This window comes from Calypte anna, chromosome 23, assembly GCF_003957555.1.
Source record: "Calypte anna isolate BGI_N300 chromosome 23, bCalAnn1_v1.p, whole genome shotgun sequence".
NCBI classification, from domain to species: Eukaryota; Metazoa; Chordata; class Aves; order Apodiformes; family Trochilidae; genus Calypte; species Calypte anna.
In genome coordinates, this window is record NC_044268.1 from 706,732 (window position 1) to 723,883 (window position 17,152).

The 17,152-nt window shown below is 53.6% G+C and overlaps 2 protein-coding genes across 2 annotated transcripts; one reads left to right on the forward strand and one right to left on the reverse strand.

Annotated features, from left to right (window-relative positions):
• The first annotated feature begins 1,011 nt into the window (after positions 1-1,011).
• On the forward strand, positions 1,012-14,682 carry CAP1 (cyclase associated actin cytoskeleton regulatory protein 1). The gene is given in 14 exon segments (XM_008498452.2): positions 1,012-1,044; positions 6,495-6,607; positions 6,976-7,076; positions 7,531-7,608; positions 9,238-9,381; positions 9,465-9,550; positions 10,008-10,113; positions 10,208-10,285; positions 10,287-10,386; positions 11,035-11,222; positions 11,422-11,545; positions 11,634-11,716; positions 12,214-12,357; positions 13,240-14,682. Coding segments are annotated over 13 exon segments (1,410 nt in total). The 5' UTR covers positions 1,012-1,044; positions 6,495-6,513; the 3' UTR covers positions 13,324-14,682.
• Positions 14,683-15,267: 585 nt separating this feature from the next.
• On the reverse strand, positions 15,268-16,905 carry PPT1 (palmitoyl-protein thioesterase 1). The gene is made up of 5 exons (XM_030464437.1): positions 16,770-16,905; positions 16,586-16,676; positions 16,056-16,154; positions 15,905-15,976; positions 15,268-15,471 (listed from the first exon to the last, which is right to left on the reverse strand). Exons 3-5 carry the CDS (start codon positions 16,122-16,124, stop codon positions 15,349-15,351), a joined length of 264 nt encoding a protein of 87 aa, XP_030320297.1. The 5' UTR covers positions 16,125-16,154; positions 16,586-16,676; positions 16,770-16,905; the 3' UTR covers positions 15,268-15,348.
• Positions 16,906-17,152: the final 247 nt, after the last annotated feature.

Here is a 17,152-nt window from a genome sequence, read left to right on the forward strand (position 1 = left end):
AGCAACAGCAATATTGATCCACCCTCTGCCTCAGAGCAAAGAGGGGCTGGGAGCAGGGGGCTCCAAAGTGCTCCTTCCCTTGGGGTTGTTTGATGCTTGGGATGAGCCGGCACTCACTGAGAGGGAAGGAAATCACCTTGGCCAGGCAGAAGCTCCGGCACGGAGCCCTCCAGGGTTTGCCCTTCCCGAGGGGCCACTTGGGTTCCATCACCAGCAGTTCCCAGAGGGAATTCTCTCCTGCCCCACAGCTTGGAGGGTCCTTGGCCTCAGCGCCCTTTGCCGCAGCCGGATGCTCTCCCCAAGGGACAGGACCCCCATGGACCTCCTCCTCCCACCATCTCTGTAACCCCAAGCCCAGGCTGACCCCTCCCCAGGGGGGGCTCCACCCAGGGAGCCCCAACCTCCAACCGAACCCCTCTCTTAGGGGTCCTATTCCCGGCGCCCCAAACCCCCCTCCCAGCCCCTCTTAAGGGGCTCCGGACCTCCTGAAGACCCCAACGGTTCCCTTTGGGGGGGGCTGCAGCCCCGCCTGGGGGGTACCGGGTGCCCCTCATGGGGCTCTCACTCCCCCACAGCCCCTCTGAGGGGGTCTCGCTCCCCCCCCAAGGTCCCCAAGTCCCCCCCCCTCCCCCGGGGGTCCCGGTTCCCCCCCCGCTCCCTCGCCCCCTCCTTGGCCCCGCCCCTCACCGAGACCCCGCCCCTCATTCGCCTTGGCCACGCCTCTAACGCGCTCTCCGCCAGTGGCAGAACAGAGTCTGACCGAAGCCCCGCCCTCACCGGCGCCGTGCCGTGCGCACTTCCGGCGCGCGCGGGGCGGGGGGACGGAAGCGGCGGGGGCTTGGGCGGCGGCGGAGCGGGAGCGGCGGGAGGTGAGAGAGCGGCACCGGGCACGGGCACACAGACACCGGGCACGGGAAAGCACCGGCCACGGGTAACCGGGCACGGGTAACCGGCGGCCACAGGCAAATAGCGGCCACGGGCAACCGGCGTCTACGGGTGACCGGGCACGGGCAAACAGCGGCCACGCCGGGCCCGGAGTCTCCGGTGAGGGCCTCGGGAAGGTCCGTCCGCCTCCGTCCGGGCCGCGCTGTGCGTGCGTGGGGAGGCGGGAGGGGCTGTGTCCCGGCGGTGCCCCCGTTAAACGCGGTGTTTTCGGGTTGATTTAATCACGGAACGGTAAAAACTCTCCGCCCCGGGGCTGTTCCCCGGTGTCCGCCGCCGGGCGGGGCAGCCTTGGGGCCTCCCCCGGTGTTTGCGGAGCGGAGCCGCTTTGTGCCGCGGAGACGTCCCCGTTCCCCGGCCCTGCCCCGGGAGGGGACACGGATCGCCGGGGGTTCGGTCACCCCGTTCCTCTCCCCCCGTCCCGGTGCGGGGTGGGCTGGGGGCGAACCTCCCCGGTGCTGCGGTTCCGGTGCTCGGGAAAAGGGGTCGGGATGTACTGAGCCGCCTCCCCCCCAGCGGGCTACCGGGACCGGCAGCTTGGCGGGGACTCCCCGGGGCGGGCGGGCTGTGCCCAGGTGACACGTCCGGGATTTCCCGCAGCCTCCAGACAGGTTCTTGGGGTGGTTTGGTTCCTCTCACCGTCTGCCGAGGCTCGGGCCGGTTCCCCTCCCTCCCCTCGGGCCGGTCCCGATCTCGGTCCCGTCCCCCTCCACCCTCCCGGGCCGATCCCGGTCCCGTTTCCCTCCACCCTCCCGGGCCGATCCCGGTCCCGTTCCCCTCCACCCTCCCGGGCCGATCCCGGTCCCGTTCCCTCCACCCTCCCGGGCCGATCCCGGTCCCGTTCCCCTCCACCCTCCCGGGCCGATCCCGGTCCCGTTCCCCTCCACCCTCCCGGGCCGATCCCGGTCCCGTCCCCCTCCACCCTCCCGGGCCGATCCCGGTCCCGTCCCCCTCCACCCTCCCGGGCCGATCCCGGTCCCGTCCCCCTCCACCCTCCCGGGCCGATCCCGGTCCCGTCCCCCTGCCCCCCGGGCCGGTCCCAGTCCCGTCCCCTCCCCCCGGGCCGGTCCCGATCCCTCCCCCCCGGGCCGTTCTCGGTCCCGGTCCCGTCCCCTCCCCCCGGGCCGGGTCAGCCTGTTGCTGTCTCTCTCTCCTGCCGGGGGTCCGGTGGTGATGGGTGTGAGGTAACTGTGAGGTCGCTTCGGGTTTTGTGATGGTGAAAGGATAAGAAAAAAAAACCAAACCCAAAACCCGAATCCCCGTGGGCGTTTCGTGCATCCGGTGCTGGGATTCTGCACATCCCGGAGCTCCCCAGGAGCTGGGTGAGGGGCTGGAAAACCAGGAGTCAGTGAGCTGGAGAAGCTGCTGGGTTCCCTTTCCCTTCTTCTCCTGTCCCTGGGATATCGCTGAGTGTTCCGAAAGGCAAAAACCCCCCCGGGGCTTCCTGTGCCAGGGATGCTGAGGGGGTTGGATGCTCTGAATTCCCCAGCTGGAGCCTGGTGCTGCCTCCAGCTGAGCTGAGATCCCAGCTCCTCCATCACCCGGAGAGGGAATGGAAAGCAGAGGAGCATAGCAACGGGGCTGGCGAGTGGGAATCTCCTGTTTCAGATCATTGTGGTGAACAAGGAGTCCTTGTGCCTGCTGCAGGGTGAAACGATTCCTTAATCACCTCCTAACACTGGGGTAAAAATGCTCAATAACACTGGGAATGATTTCAGTAGGAGTTGGTATTTGAGAGAGCTGAACCAGGGTCCAGATGGAAGTTTTTTCTTTTTTTTTCTTTTTTTTTTTTTTTTAAGCATTCTTGGTTTTCTAAATAAAGAGGATCTGAAATACCAAGAGTAGACACCACGGGTTCTGGAGCAGTGTCAACAAGTATTGTACTATAAACAGCAGAGAGCTTGGCAGAGGCTGGGGCCAGCAGTAGCTGTCTTGTGTTTGTGGCTGGTCCTGACAACTGACTCAGTTCAGGCACTGGAGTCCTGTCTTGCTTCAAAGAGTTCCTTACTTGATGAGCTGCTTAGGAAAAAAAAAAAAATTCTTTGGGCTTTTGGAAGATATAAATATTGGAAATCATCTGGTAGCTGCTCCCCTGAGATATTCCAGTGTCAGCTCAGAAATAAACTGTGGTATGTTCTTAATTTAGTTGTCCCATCTTTATTCCTTTTTGCCTGTAGAAACAGGAAGTGGCTGATGCAGATTTCACTCTGCTGGGCCCCACGGAAGCTGAAGCTGAGCAGGGGCGTGGGCTCTAAAAGTGACATTTGTGTCTTGCAGGCTGTCTGAGCCCCAGCACTCAGCTTGGGGCTGGCAGAGAATTTTCATTATTGGGGTTTTCACAACTGGCTGCTTCCTCTGCTGAGCTCTGGGATGTGCAGACTCCAAACAGGAAACTCCTCTGGAAGTGCTGCTGTGCAGCTTGGGGGTAGTTGGGTGTTTTTCCTAAGAACATTCCTTCCTTTTATTGCTCTGCTCAGCAGATCAAAGCAGTTTGGAATCAGAGAATCTTTCAGGTGGGAAAAGACCCTTTGGGCTGGGGTCCAACCATCATCCCTGCTCTGCAAAAGTCTCCCCCAAACCCTAATCCTCCACCACCTCCTCCAAACGAGCCTCAAGGTCTGTTTAGGTGCAGATAAAAAGCTGTTTGCTGCACAGTGTGTTCAAAGCTCTGTTCCCAGGTTTTGATGGAAACCAAGAGTAGTTAAGAGATGAACTCAATGTGCTGTGAAAATGGATGGACTTTCTGGCCCAGGGTGAAAGGAGCGTTTGCTGTGAGGCCATAGCTTCCACTCCATTGCTCATCAAAGTTCAATTGCATTGAAACAAGACCTGGATTTAAATCCTGCCTGATAGACCCAAAACAGAGAGCTTCATCTCTGCTCCTGGCAGCTGCAGAACCCCAGCCCCTGCCTGCACAGCTTCACTTGAAAGCTTTTCTGATTCCTCCTGGGCACAGGACAAGGCACCAAACAAAACACTCTTCAGTGATCTCTGTGTCTCAGCTTCCTCTTTAAAGAAGGCAAATGAGCTCTTATTTTATTACCAGGATCTGTGGAGTGGGTTTGTCACTGCAGAATTACTCTGCAATCAGAGTGCTCCAGAGATAAAACCCTGTTACAGACCATACAGGACTATATTTTGATTTTTGTTTTTTCCCTCCCAGTTTAATTCTTGCCACACATTACTCCCTGGATGGCAGACTCTGGCTGTTGGTATTTGTTGGGGTTTGTTCTGTACAGCTAAATATTTTTATTTCATTCTGGATGAGTACATAAGAAGGAGGAAGAGCTGCATCCCCAGGGCAAAGAGCAGAGTCAGGGTGGGTCAAGACATCTTGGGGTGAGGAGTGAGATAGAGCTGCCTGCTCCAGGACTTTGTGCTACCTGCACTTAGTGCTGATTTTGCTGCCAATTTACCCAGTGTCTAATCCTGTGATAAGTCCCATTAAACAGAAATTAAAACGAGATCACCATCTGCCAGATAGTGCTGGGCTTGCAAAGCTGCTGTCGAGCTCTGTGGGTTTATGGCTTCTGTCAGGGAAACCTTCCCAAGGTCCAGGAAGGACGTGTCAGAGGCAAGGAGACTGGAAGGGATCTGAATCCCAAGGAATGCTGCCTGGATAAAGGACCTGGATCCTGACAGCCCCTCCAGAGCTGCTGTGCAGTGCTCCTCCCAGCAGCGTGTTGTGTTGCTGGGGGTCAGGAGCAGCTTTCCAGCTGGACTTTCTGGTTTGTAATCCTGATTGGAAATGCAGTTTGTGACTTGGTAATGGGGCTGATCAGATTAGAGCCTGGCGTGGAATGTGGGGTGGGGGGGGTCAGAACAGCAGCTTTGTCTGCCCAGTGCTCTGTAAACCTTGTGTCCTTCTGTCCCCCCCCCTCCTGTGTTACACCCTGCTGAGGATTTCCTTAACAGGTGGGAAAGGGGGAACCCACCCTTCTGGTGTGCTGAGAGCAGGGGAGGCACAGCCTCTCTCTTGCCTTGAAGATGTGAGCCCAGTTCTGGATTCATTCTGGGCTGCAGCAGAGCACTGACCATCCTGCAGGCAGGAGTTCTACATCATGCAGAATAGAAAAATAAAATAAAATAAAATAAAATAGAGGTTTTCACAACTGGTGATTATATGGGTGACTGCCCACAAATTTCAGCCTCTCTGAACTCTTCTGTGCCTGGAAACCATCCAGTTGCTGCTCTTCAGTTTTAGGCACAGTGTCTCCTCTGGCTTGCTCGTGCTCAGAGGAGGAAACAGCTCTCTTCCTCTTGCAAGGGGGGGGCTCCTCCCCTGCCCCCCCACGTCAGTGCTGCTTCTGATGCAAGCAGAAGAGGGGTGGAAAATGTCCTTGCTTGCCTGGTGACATCAGTGCTGCTCATGACTAATGCTGGATTTGCCCCATGTCCTCTGGAAATTGGGTGAAAACTTTGGAGGAGGGCTTGCAAGCAGAAAAGCAGAACCCCAGTTACAATTTCAGGTTCTGCTTCTGAGAGAAATGGGGTGTCAGCTCCTTGGTGCTGCTGGGCAGACCCTGGCCCAGGTTCTGCCTCTGAGGGAAATGGGGTGTCAGCTCCTTGGTGCTGCTGGGGATTGTGCTGGGAAGGGATTGCTCCTTCAGGAAGGGCTGTGAGCTCTTGCAGGTTGCTGCAGTAAGAAGGAAGCTGTGGCCAGGCCATAGTCCTGGTTCACCTTGTAAAACCTTCCATGAGTGGTGATAAGATAAAATGGGTGACTTGCTGCTCCCTCCCTGCATTCCCTTTGCATTAGTGTGCCTGGAGCATGAGCTGCCTTGTTCCCTGCTGCTGAGTCTGTGCAAAGCAGTGATTAATGGAAAGTTTAGATGATCCTCAAGACTTTTCCATAGGACATGCTTCAAATGACTCCTGAGCCTCAACCTCCTTCCTGTGCAGGGCTTGCAGAGTCAGTTCTGCAGCTGAGACACCAGAGGCTGCAGAGTGGGAACAGGGCTGTGTTGTTGGAGGAGCAGCTCTGCCTTCTTTGCTTGTGCAGCTGCTGCTCTTGGCAGGTGGCAGGGAGGTTTGATTTGCAGGCTGATGATCTGTACTGCAGCAGTGCTGGAGTTAGAGATGTTCTTTGGAGGAGTTCAAGACTCTGGGAGGCTCCTGGGTTTGCAGGATCAACCCCCCTGGTTGTAACCTGGAGTGTGTGAGCTCCCAGCAAGAAGCACTCAGACCTCACTTGTTCTGTGGTGACAACTGGGACTTGGGCAGTGAGATTCAGTGCAGACATGGGTTTTACTGAGTGGGGTCAACAGAAGGTTAAAAGATGGAAGTTTTAGTGTTCTGTGTGTGTAAGAAGTTGTTTTAGTGGAGCAAGCCTGGGTGGCCATTCAGGAGTGAGTGTGGCAATAGGAAGGGGCTGTTGTGTAATCCCAATGTCCCTGCTGATTTGAGAGCATCCTGCTGCCCATCATCAGGGTGCAGAACTAGGCAGGAACTGGAAGAGCTGGTACCAGGCACCTGATAAAACTCTCTTCAGTGTTGGGCTGACAAGTTTCATGCTGTCAGAGGATTTGGCTGATTGCATCCTGTCTGTGCAGGCTGTGGACAGCAGCAGACATGGAAAGGCTGGTGGAACGGTTGGAGAAGGCTGTGGAACGTCTGGAGACTGTGTGCCAAGGGCCTGGCATGTGTGGAGATGGCTCTTCCAAAGGTAAGGCCCAAAGCACCTCCCCAGCACCATCACCCATGGGCAGTCCCTGAGCTGAAGCCTCTGTCGAGCGTGCAGGGCATGGGCAGGAGGTGGTGCTGGTGCTGGTACCGGTACTGGGCAGGATGTGCAAAGGGCTGCTGGAGGAACTGGCTGTGTGCAGAGGGGGAGGGAGGTGTCAGCAGACACTGCACAGCCCAGGGAAGGCTCTGGTTGGTGTCCTGCTGAGCTCAGGGCTTCTTCCTCTGGCTGTGGCACCTCCGTGGGCTGAGGGCTCAGCTCCTGCCTCGGGTTGGTGTGACCTGGGCAGGGCTGAACCTGGCTCTGGGTGCCCTCCTGCTGATCCCTCTGCTCTGGTTCCTTCTCTGCAGGAGTGGCTCAGTATGTGCAGGCTTTCGATGCTCTTCTGGCTGGTCCAGTAGCTGAGTACATGAAGATCAGCAGAGAAGTTGGTGGGGATGTGCAGAAGCACGTAAGGATTCCTCTTCTCCTCCATCCTAGAGTTGCTGCTTGTTCTTCAGGGCTGTTAAGGTCCAAGTTGGCTGCCAGTGTTTGCATTCCTTTAGCCCTGTGTTCCTGGATGTTTATAGTCCCTGAGGATTCAAAACAGATGCAGATGCCCAGATAACCTCCAGCAGTTTGCCACCTACACACACCATGAATCAAACCTCCTTGAAATCCCTGTTCCTTAGCTCTCTTATCAGCCTGTGGTGCATGCCTGGAGGAGGCCAGGAAACTGCCCAGCCTGGGAGCTGTTAGAGTCCTCTGAGTGTTATCTGAGGGTGGGTGGCTCCAGGAATATGTGCTTCAGGATCAGCACAGCTGCTTCCTTACAGACTGGGAACCCCAGAGAGTGGGAGCCTGAGTGACCATTGGTGTGGTGCTGGGTCCAAGGGAAGTTTTCTGATGTTTCTCTCTGTTCTCAGGCTGAGATGGTTCATGCAGGACTGATGAGTGAGAGGGCTCTTCTGGTGATGGCATCTCAACATCAGCAGCCCACAGAGGTGAGTCTGGGAAATCACTCATCAGAAACCTCATGTGGCTCTACCCAGAGGTGGGGCTGGCTGCCCCTGGAGGGGAATCTGGGCTCTTACTCCAGAAGAGGAACTGGAGGAGAACAGAGACACTCAGCCCCGTGAGGTGGCACTTGCTAAAGGCATGAATTCCAGAGGTTGATCCTTAGAGCTGCAGAACTGGTGTTTCCCAATCATTAGAGCATCCAGGTTTCTGGAGCTTGTCAGAGCAGGCTGGGAGTGTCAGCTCAGAGCCTGTCTCAGGTTTCACCTGGCACCATCAGGGCACAATCTCTGCTCCTCAGTTGCAGCCCTGCAGCCAGGGACTGGGCTGAGGCAGGAGCTGCAGTGGGATTTGTGTGGAGCTGCTTTTTATTACGTGCCCCTTACAGACTTCAGCCACTGAACTCCTGAAGCAGAACAGCTACTTGGCTGTATTGAATGGCTGCTGAGTAATAGCCAGGCTTTTAGGATTGATTTGTCTTTAGCAAGTAATTTAACACTTTTACCCTGTGCTGCTGCTTCTCAGCAGGGTCTTTGGCTGAGAATCTGATCCTGAACACGTTGGCTTTTTCCTGCTGAGAGCTGTTTTTCCTGAGCCACAGGATCCCCATCTTGCTTTTCTTTGCAATTGTCTGGCTCAGTTATGGCTTCTACTGTTACCTTGTGGTAGCTGAATGTCTGTGCTACTTTCCTTTTCATTGCAAAATACATCTACATGCAGGATTATAGCCAACAACCACCTCAATCCAGTGTGCAGGTTGTCTTACAGGAGTCTGGTCAGTTCTGGAGTAGCCAGTTTGAAGTGTGTGGAGTCTCATTGCCTGTGGGGAAGGATTTCCCCATCCTCTTGACAGTGGTGCTGGGCTGGAGCTTCTGAAAGTGCAGCCTGGCTGGGACACTCCCTGTTTTCATCTGAGCAGAGGAGGGGACAGCAGAAGGAAAAGCCGAGGCTCTGAAGAGCAAGTTTTGCCCAAATACGTCCCTCACTGCTGCCACCAGCAGGAGAATTTCCTGTCTTAGAGGAAAAAAATTTGCCCAAGAGGCATCTCTGAAAATGATGTGATTGGCTGCTCTGACCTCAGAGAACTCCCAAGCACTTTGTCAGCATTCCAAGAGGACAACACACAGGAACAATTTTTATCATCCAAGTTCTAAAGGCCTGTCCTGACTTGAGAAGTACCTCAAGTCCTAAAGTCCAGCTTGATGGGGTGGGCTGAGAACTTGCTGAGACTCTGCCTGCAGGTCCCACACTGCAAACCCCCCCCAGGGCACCCTGTGTCGAGGGTTTGTAAAGGAGAGGGAAAAATTGACAAACTGTCTTGGAACAAAAGAACCCAGGAAAGGCAAATTCTATTTCTGTCCTCATGAACAAGCTTTGTCAGTGTCTCTTGGATCCATGAGTCACAGTTCTTGGCGTTCTCCCACGGTACCAATCTGGTTGGGAGCTCTGACTTCAGCCCTGGAGGAGCTCAGCTTATGGGGACAGGAGCTGTAGCAGAAACCTCTGCCAGTTGGAATCCTCCTCCCAGTGACCACCCTCTCAGCAGAGCTGCCCGGGAAGATGTGGAACCATTCCAGAGCAATGCTGATGTACCTCATGTCCCTCTTGTTCTGCAGAACGCGTTCTCATCGCTTCTGAAACCCATTTCAGAGCAGATCCAAGTGGTGCAGAACTTCAGGGAGAAGAATCGTGGCAGCAAAATGTTCAATCATTTGTCAGCAGTCAGCGAGAGCATCCCAGCTCTGGGCTGGGTGGCCATGGTAAGAACTCCAGTGGGAAACTGGTGGGAAAGGTCTGGCTGCCTGGTCAGCTGCTCCATTCCCATGGGTTCTTTCTTCTTTAGGCCCCCAAGCCTGGTCCCTACGTGAAGGAAATGACTGATGCTGCCATGTTTTATACCAACCGGATCCTCAAGGAGTACAAGGATGTGTAAGTTCACCTTCTCTCTTGAAAACTGGGTAGGAGCTGCTCCAGTGTCCTAACCACAGCTGACTTGGTCTTTAATTCATCCTTCTTTTTAAAGGCAGGGTTTATTTTGTTTATAAAACCCCACGTAGCTGTTCTTTCCTGATTCTCAGGGACACAGTTCCTTGCATTCATGTTGGCAGCAAGGGTACTGCTGCTCCTGTCTCAGCATTGTCTTGGGGATGGGTCAGGTTAAAGCACCAGACTCCCCCACTAAAAAGGGGTTACAGAGCAGAGCTGGGGCTTTCTGCTGGTGGTTTCAGGATCAATCTGAAGCCAGAGCATAGTGCTGAGGTGTGAGGCTCCCGTGCTGCTCCAGCTGCCTCCTGCCTGCCAGCTGAGGGATGTGAAGAACTGTTTGTAGTCCTCAGGTTTTAACATCAAATGCACCTTCTCACTCCTCATCTCCTTGTGTCCTCAGAGATAAAAAGCAAGTGGACTGGGTGAAAGCTTATCTGAGTATCTGGATGGAGCTGCAGGCCTATATCAAAGAGTTTCACACCACAGGGCTGACCTGGAGCAAAACAGTAAGTGCTGCCAGCTCTGCCTCCTGGGCAAGTATTGCATCCGTATTGCAGCAGAGTTTGTGCAATTGCCTTTCCTCTTGCCGGCCTCTTGCAGGGTCCTGTAGCAACAGAAGGGGGTAAATCACCATCCAGCCCCCCTGGGGGGGCTGCACCTCCCCCCCCCAGGCCCTCCCCCCCCACCTGCCCCTGCTCCCCCCAGCTCCAGCCCGGATGACTCTGCCTCCCGCTCCGCGCTCTTCGCTCAGATCAACCGGGGAGAAGGCATCACCTCGGGTAGGTGGGGACAAGGAGGGAGGGCAGCTGCAAGCCAGAGGGCTCTCGTGGTGTCAATCCCTTTGTTTTGTTGTTGTTTCTTCTTGCCCTCTTTTTTCCTGTCCTTCAGTACACCTGCTCAGAAAGGCTGCAGTGACAAAAGCCCATCTGGTCCCAGCCCTGAGGCAGCTCCTGGGGACAAAGGGAGCAGATCTGAGGCAGAGTTCTGCCTTCTCTGTCAGGTGGAGCAAGAGATTTAATCTCTGGCTGAAACAGAAAAAGGGAGCCCTTTGGCAGCCTGCACAGCTCTAGTACAAAAGGTGCAGTTTTGCACCTCTTGATGTTTGCACAAAGCTCCTCCCCGGGCCTGGGTACTGTGTCAGGACAGATGTGGAACAGAGGCAAAGTGCTGGGCTCAGGGCTTTTTCCAGCTGCAGAGTGGGAGAGTTGGCACCTTCTGGTCCTACACCACATCTTGTGTTCCCATCAATAACGTGTGGAGTGGAGTTTGCTCCCTTTTTCACTTCTGTTCCTCATGCTTAGGTTAAACCTAGGCCAGTCTCAGTTTCTTTGTATTTTGGACACCATTCTCATGGTGATGGCTGTGCTTGTCTGGTGTTTGTGAAACTCTTCTCTTGAAGGAGAGCTGAGGTTTGGTTTCTCTTGCAGGCTTACGACACGTTTCAGATGACATGAAGACCCACAAGAATCCAGCACTGAAGAACCAAGGGGGTCCTCTGAGAAGTGGACCCAAACCTTTCACTGCTCCCAAACCAGCTTGTAATGCTAATTCCTTCCAAAAAACCTCTCCAAAGGCACCTGCATTGTTAGAATTAGAGGGCAAAAAGTGGAGAGTGGTGAGTGCCTGGTGTCAGCATGGTTGGGTTGGAGGGATGGGAGCTTGGCAGCAGGGAAGGAGGATCTCCTGAAGACCCTTCAGGCACCAACCTGAAGATCCATGCTGTTTGCTTTTCAAGGGGTTGCCCTGCCCTGCTCTTCCCATGGATGAATTGGTCTCCATTCCAAAAATCAAGTGTGCTTTCTCTCCCTTTTCAGGAAAACCAGGAGAATGCCACTGACCTGGTAATCAGTGACACAGAGCTGAAGCAGGTAGTGTACGTCTTCAAGTGCACAAACAGCACACTCCAAATCAAAGGCAAGATCAACTCCATCACCCTTGGTAAGTGGAGAAACCCTGCAGGCTGCTCCTGTGTGCTCTGTGGAATCTCCAAAACCTTCCTGTGAGCTCCTCTCTCTTTTCTTTGCAGATAACTGTAAGAAGCTGGGGCTGGTGTTTGATGATGTGGTGGGCATTGTAGAGATCATCAACAGCAGGGATGTTAAAGTTCAGGTGAGCATCCCTGTTCTCTGCCTGGAGCATGGACAACAGCTGCAGCACCTGCTGCTGTGAGTGGTTTTACTTCCAGAAGTGGAATGTGTGGAGAACACTCATGAAACACCTTCTGTCCCTCTGCTCATCCTGCCCAGCCCTCAAAAGAGGTGAAATTTGCCTGAGGTGCTTCAGGACTTGAGATAAAAAGATGTCTGTGTGAGGCAGGCAGCACAATGTGACTGCCAGAGGAGGAAGCCAGCAGTAGAATCTGCTCTCATTTCCAATTCTGGCATCTGGTTTGGGATGCTCAGTTTGCCCAACATTCATTTGGTTCCAAAGAGACCAAAATGAGAAATATCTTCACATTTCTGCCAAAGATGGGATTGCTTGAATCCAGGGTGTCTGAGGCAGGGAGCTAAGAGTCCAACCTCTTGCCTTGAAGGCAAGCACAAAAGAAAAATGTTGTGGTTGCCCAGTTCAGGCTCCTCTAACTGCTGCTTTGACCACCCCACCAGGTCATGGGTAAAGTGCCAACGATTTCCATCAACAAGACAGATGGTTGCCATGTGTATCTGAGCAAGAACTCCCTAGACTGTGAAATTGTCAGTGCCAAGTCATCAGAGATGAATGTCCTCGTTCCCACGGAGGGTGGAGACTTTGTAAGTGTTCAGTCTTGAAATCTTCGTGGTCTGGTTGGGCTGATGCAGGGCAGGGTTTGTGTTCTGAGCCCTGCAGGGAATGTCACAGAGCGAGGTCTGGCAGGGCAATTCCAGACCCTAAATTTGGAGGTTGTGAATGAGGATGAAGATGCTAAAAGCAGCAGCTCCAGTTGTTTGTCTTCACAGTGAGATATTTGCTGTTTTCTGAGAGTTTCTTCTTCCCCAGGAGCTCTTGAGGAACAGCCCAGGCAGTGTTCATGGTACAGGAGGGGACATAGAATCATAGAACGGGCTGGGTTGGAAGGGACCTCAGAGATCATCAAGTCCAACCCTTGATCCACTCCCCCCGTGGTTCCCAGCCCATGGCACTCAGTGCCACATCCAGGCTCTTTGGAAAGATCTCCAGACACGGAGAATCCACTACTTCCCTGGGCAGCCCATTCCAATGCCTGATCACCCTCTCCAGAAAGAAATTCTTTCTCATCTCCAACCTAAACCTCCCCTGGCACAACTTGAGACCCTGCCCTCTTGTCTTGCTGAGAGTTGCCTGGGAAAAGAGCCCAACCCCCCCCTGGCTCCAACCTCCTTTCAGGGAGTTGGAGAGAGTGATGAGGTCTCCCCTGAGCCTCCTCTTCTCCAGCCTCAACACCCCCAGCTCCCTCAACCCTTCCTCACAGCAATTCTGCTGGATCCCTTCACAGCCTCCTTGCTCTTCTCTGGACCTGCTCCAGCACCTCAATCTCCTTCCTGAACTGAGGGGCCCAGAACTGGACAAAATAGCATGGATCTAAGAAAAGAAATGCCTGAAGCAGTGGGAGGAGGGACTGGTCTCACTCATAAGCTGTTTTTTTTACAACAGATTTCTATTTTTTTTTCCACCAGACTGAATTCCCTGTCCCAGAACAGTTCAAGACAGTGTGGAATGGTCAGAAGTTGGTGACCACCGTGACGGAAATCGCTGGCTAAGCAGAAAAGCTCCAAGGCTCACGCCCTCCCCTGGCCCTGCTGTGGGACAGATCTGCTTTCAGATGATTCTCTTTAGATTTCTTGTACCTTTCTGCTGTCAAACTGCTTCTCTTCTACCCAAGAGACACAGCTGCCATCACTGAAACACCTCTGCCTGGGGTTTGGTGTAGGTGGTGGGTCAGTTCTTCTCCACATCTATTAGCAGGAAGGTGTTGGGGTTGTTTTGGGTTTTTTTTCCTTCTTCCTTTGTCCAGTCTAACTGCACCAATTAAGTCAGATTTTCAGTGAAGTTCACAGCCAGAAGTGGCAGTTGGTTTTCAGAGTGGTGGTGGGGGGTGGGGTTGGTTTCTTTTGTATTGCCTTTAAGCAAATTGTTGATGTGAGAGAGAAATGTTTTTAATTTTTAATTCCTAACGGTTTATGTCAGGGTCCAGTTACCCCCTTGCTATGGCAGAGGGCTCAAGGTGGTCCTGGAAGCTGCTCATTCCAGCTCTAGGTACTACTTGGCAGCACTACAGGACAGAGGAATTTGGACCAAAAGCTGAGGACCTGGGCCTGTAGCATTCAATCCTGATTTCTTTTTCATCATTCCTACTAGCTCAGTGCATTTCTGATCGTGCCATGACAGGAGGCTTCACATTAACCAGTGCCACAGGAGAACTCCAGAGGAGTAACTGGTGTTACCCCCCAGGGCAGGCTGGCTGGGAGCTTGGAGCTGAGCACCTCTTATTCCATGAGCCCTCCACTCCAGCAAGGGAATCTTTGCTCCAGGGCTTCCTTCTTGGAGCAGCTGAACTCAGGTTCAGTCTTCCAGGACAGTTCTGAACGTGTCCCCTTCTGCAGAGGAAGGGTCTCCTCCATTCCAGGGTTGGTAGCACAGGATTGTAAATACCCCAATTGGCTCCACTCAGTTCCTTGCTCTTTTCTTCCTCATCTGCAATCAGTCCCCAGAGAGCAAATCCTCCTCCCCTTTCCCCTGTTGCTTGGCTTTTTATTTTGGTGGAAGCTTGTAGCCTCTGTGCCAGGGCCCTGGAGCAGAGTGATGGATCTCAGACCCAGTACTGTACTGACCCATAAAGGGAGCTGCACGTGCTTTGACCTTTTTATTTTTATTTTTTTTTTCCAATGCCTTGGGTGGCACAAGCATATCTGAAATGCATTTCCTCTGTAAAGTGTCAATGGTTTGTTTTTTTTTCTCTAGGACAAAACTTACAAAAAAAGAAAATATGCAATTTTTTTTTTAATTTTGAGACTCTGTCCTGTGACTTGTACTCGTCTTCTCCTGAGGCTTGTGGAAAAAAAACCTTTCTTATGTACTTAAGATTATACAGAAGATAGAATAAAGTTAATGCCAACTTGCTCATTACAAGGACTCCTCTTTTCCCCCAAGGGCAGTACAGACTTTCCTCAGCTCCCCCTGAAGCAAACTGTCAGTAAGTGTCAAATCTCAGGGTTTTTTTGGTTTTTTTTTTACTTGGTTAGACATAAAATTCTTTATTAATTTCAGTGGCTGTACAAAAGTGCATCAAATAAGCCATTAGTTGAACACTGTTCAAGCTGTTAATACCCACTTCAGTCAAAACCCTCATTTTTTCCCCCAGAAACCTCTGAATTTGGCCATTTTCCCCCATCTTAGAGGCTGTCATGTCTTTGCCTCCAACCCCCCCAGCTCTGCTTGCTGATCCCCTTCAGAGAGGCAGCACTGGCACCAGTGCTTCCAGTTAATCCTGCCCAGTGCATCCCAGGGGGCACAAGCACCAGGGAACCCCCCACCCTCCTCCCCTGCAGCTCTGAGACCAGCACCAGGTTTACCAGGATGGAGCTCAGCCCACCCATACCCATCTTGTGCCATGACCTCCAGCCAGAGCCTGCTCTCTCCCTGCACCTCTGCACCCCCCAGAACTGCTGAGCAAACCCCCTCCCACCCCTGCTCTCCCCCAGACACCCCCCAAGGCTCACACACAAAGTGCTCTTGCACAGGAGCAGTTACTTGAGCTACAGGCACAGAGCCCCCTCCCTGCTGCCTCACTGGAGGAAGGGGAGGATAGTGGTGTAAAACCACTCTTCTGTGAAACGCAGGTGGTCCCCTTCCACCCCCAGGAACACCAATTTTCCTGCTTTGTCCATTTCCTGCAGCCCCAGGCGATCCTGCAGAGACAAAAAGGGGGATCCTAATTCCCAAAACCAAACCCTGGCAGTGCCTGGGGAACCTGGCAGGGAGGGAGGGAGGGAGAGGCTGAGGGGCAGAAGTGAGCAAGGGGCTACAGTGAGTTCCACTTCTGCTCTTCAAAAGTTTTCCTTGTAGAAGGGGAAAAAAAAGCAAAAAAAAAAAGCATTTTGTGTGGCTAACAGCAAGGCTTTAAAACCACAGGTGCTAAAGGGGATCTGTAACTCTCCCTGCCAGGACTGGCCAGGAGGGAAATTCCTTCCCAAGCAGCTACTGGCAAGAGGAAGCAATGCCCAGAAGAGCTGAGTGGGTGAGCAGAGCAAGGCTGGGGGGGTTTAGGGCTCCCCAAGGAGCCAGGGCCACTCTAGAGTGGAAGTGTCAGAACCCCCTGAGCCCCCAGCAGAACAGATTTACCTCCTTGTACAGAGAGGTCTCCTGCAGGGGGATGGTCACCTGGGCTTGGCCACTTCTGTAGAACCCAAACCACTGCCAGAAGGAAAACAAGAGTTGTTGAAGGGCTCCCAGGAGATGAGCAGCAAGCAAGCCCCTGCCCTGTCTGCCTCACCTCAGATATTGGAGGGTCGACCATGGAATCATTGAGAAATTTCACCATCACAAAGTTTTTCAGAGCCATCAGGTTTTTCTTGTAAGTCTGATTGATGCCCTGGGTGAAAGGAAGAGAGAAGAGATCACAAGACAGGCTGGGGAAACCTCCTGCTCCACCTCCCCCTGGACCTGCAAAGGAAGAACCCTGAGCTGCAGCAGCCCCAGAGCAGGAATGAACATTTCTGCCACCACCTCCCTTGGCTGTGGCTCCTGGGTCCTGCTGCAGGATCCATCCAAGGATTTGCCCACTTGGAAGGAGATGGGTGGACTGAGCATGAGGCCTCTCAGCAGCACAGGCCACCCCAAAGGAGCTGCAGTGACACAGGAAATGCTCTGCCATGGACAAGTCCAACTCCTGAACCTCCCAGAAAACACTTTGGGGGTGCAGAGCAAAGAAAAAACAAAAAGTGCTCCCCTTGGAACTCCAGCAAAAGTTGCTGCTAGGGAGAGCTGCTGGGAAGAAACTCAGTGCAGCAGCCAGGTCCTTACCCTCTCCTGATTTATGTCAGCCAGAAAGACACTCTTTTTCCTGTACTCCTCCTCCTTCAGAGGGTCGTGCCAATACTCTGCTTGTACCAAGCTGGAGAAGAGAGAAACCAAAGATCAGAAGGAGCCCTGAAGCTCCTCACGTGGGCCTGGGCCCTCCTTGTTGCAGCCTGAGGAAATCACTCACTGCTCCTGAACAGCTTCTGTGTAGGCACCTCGATCCAGCACCTTCCTGATCCAGTCACAGAGGTGGGAGCTCTCCCCAGGACACCGTGGGAAGCCATAAACACCTGGGGCATGGAGAGAGATGGAGACACTCAGTGTGAGCCCCACTCACACCCCTTCATCTCCTCTGCCTGAAGAAGAACCACAGCCCCACAAAGCAGGGGCAAGAATTACCCAGGGGCTCAGGCAGCCTTTAATCCTGCAATCCCATTAGAGCCCTCCTGCCCCTGGGCACTGTTAATCACAAAGATAAGGGATGATGTTCCTGAGAACCTTGGAGAACAAGGACATGCAGACAAGGGGATCAGTGTCCAGCTTGCCTGGTGTGTTCCCAGCAGGTCTCAT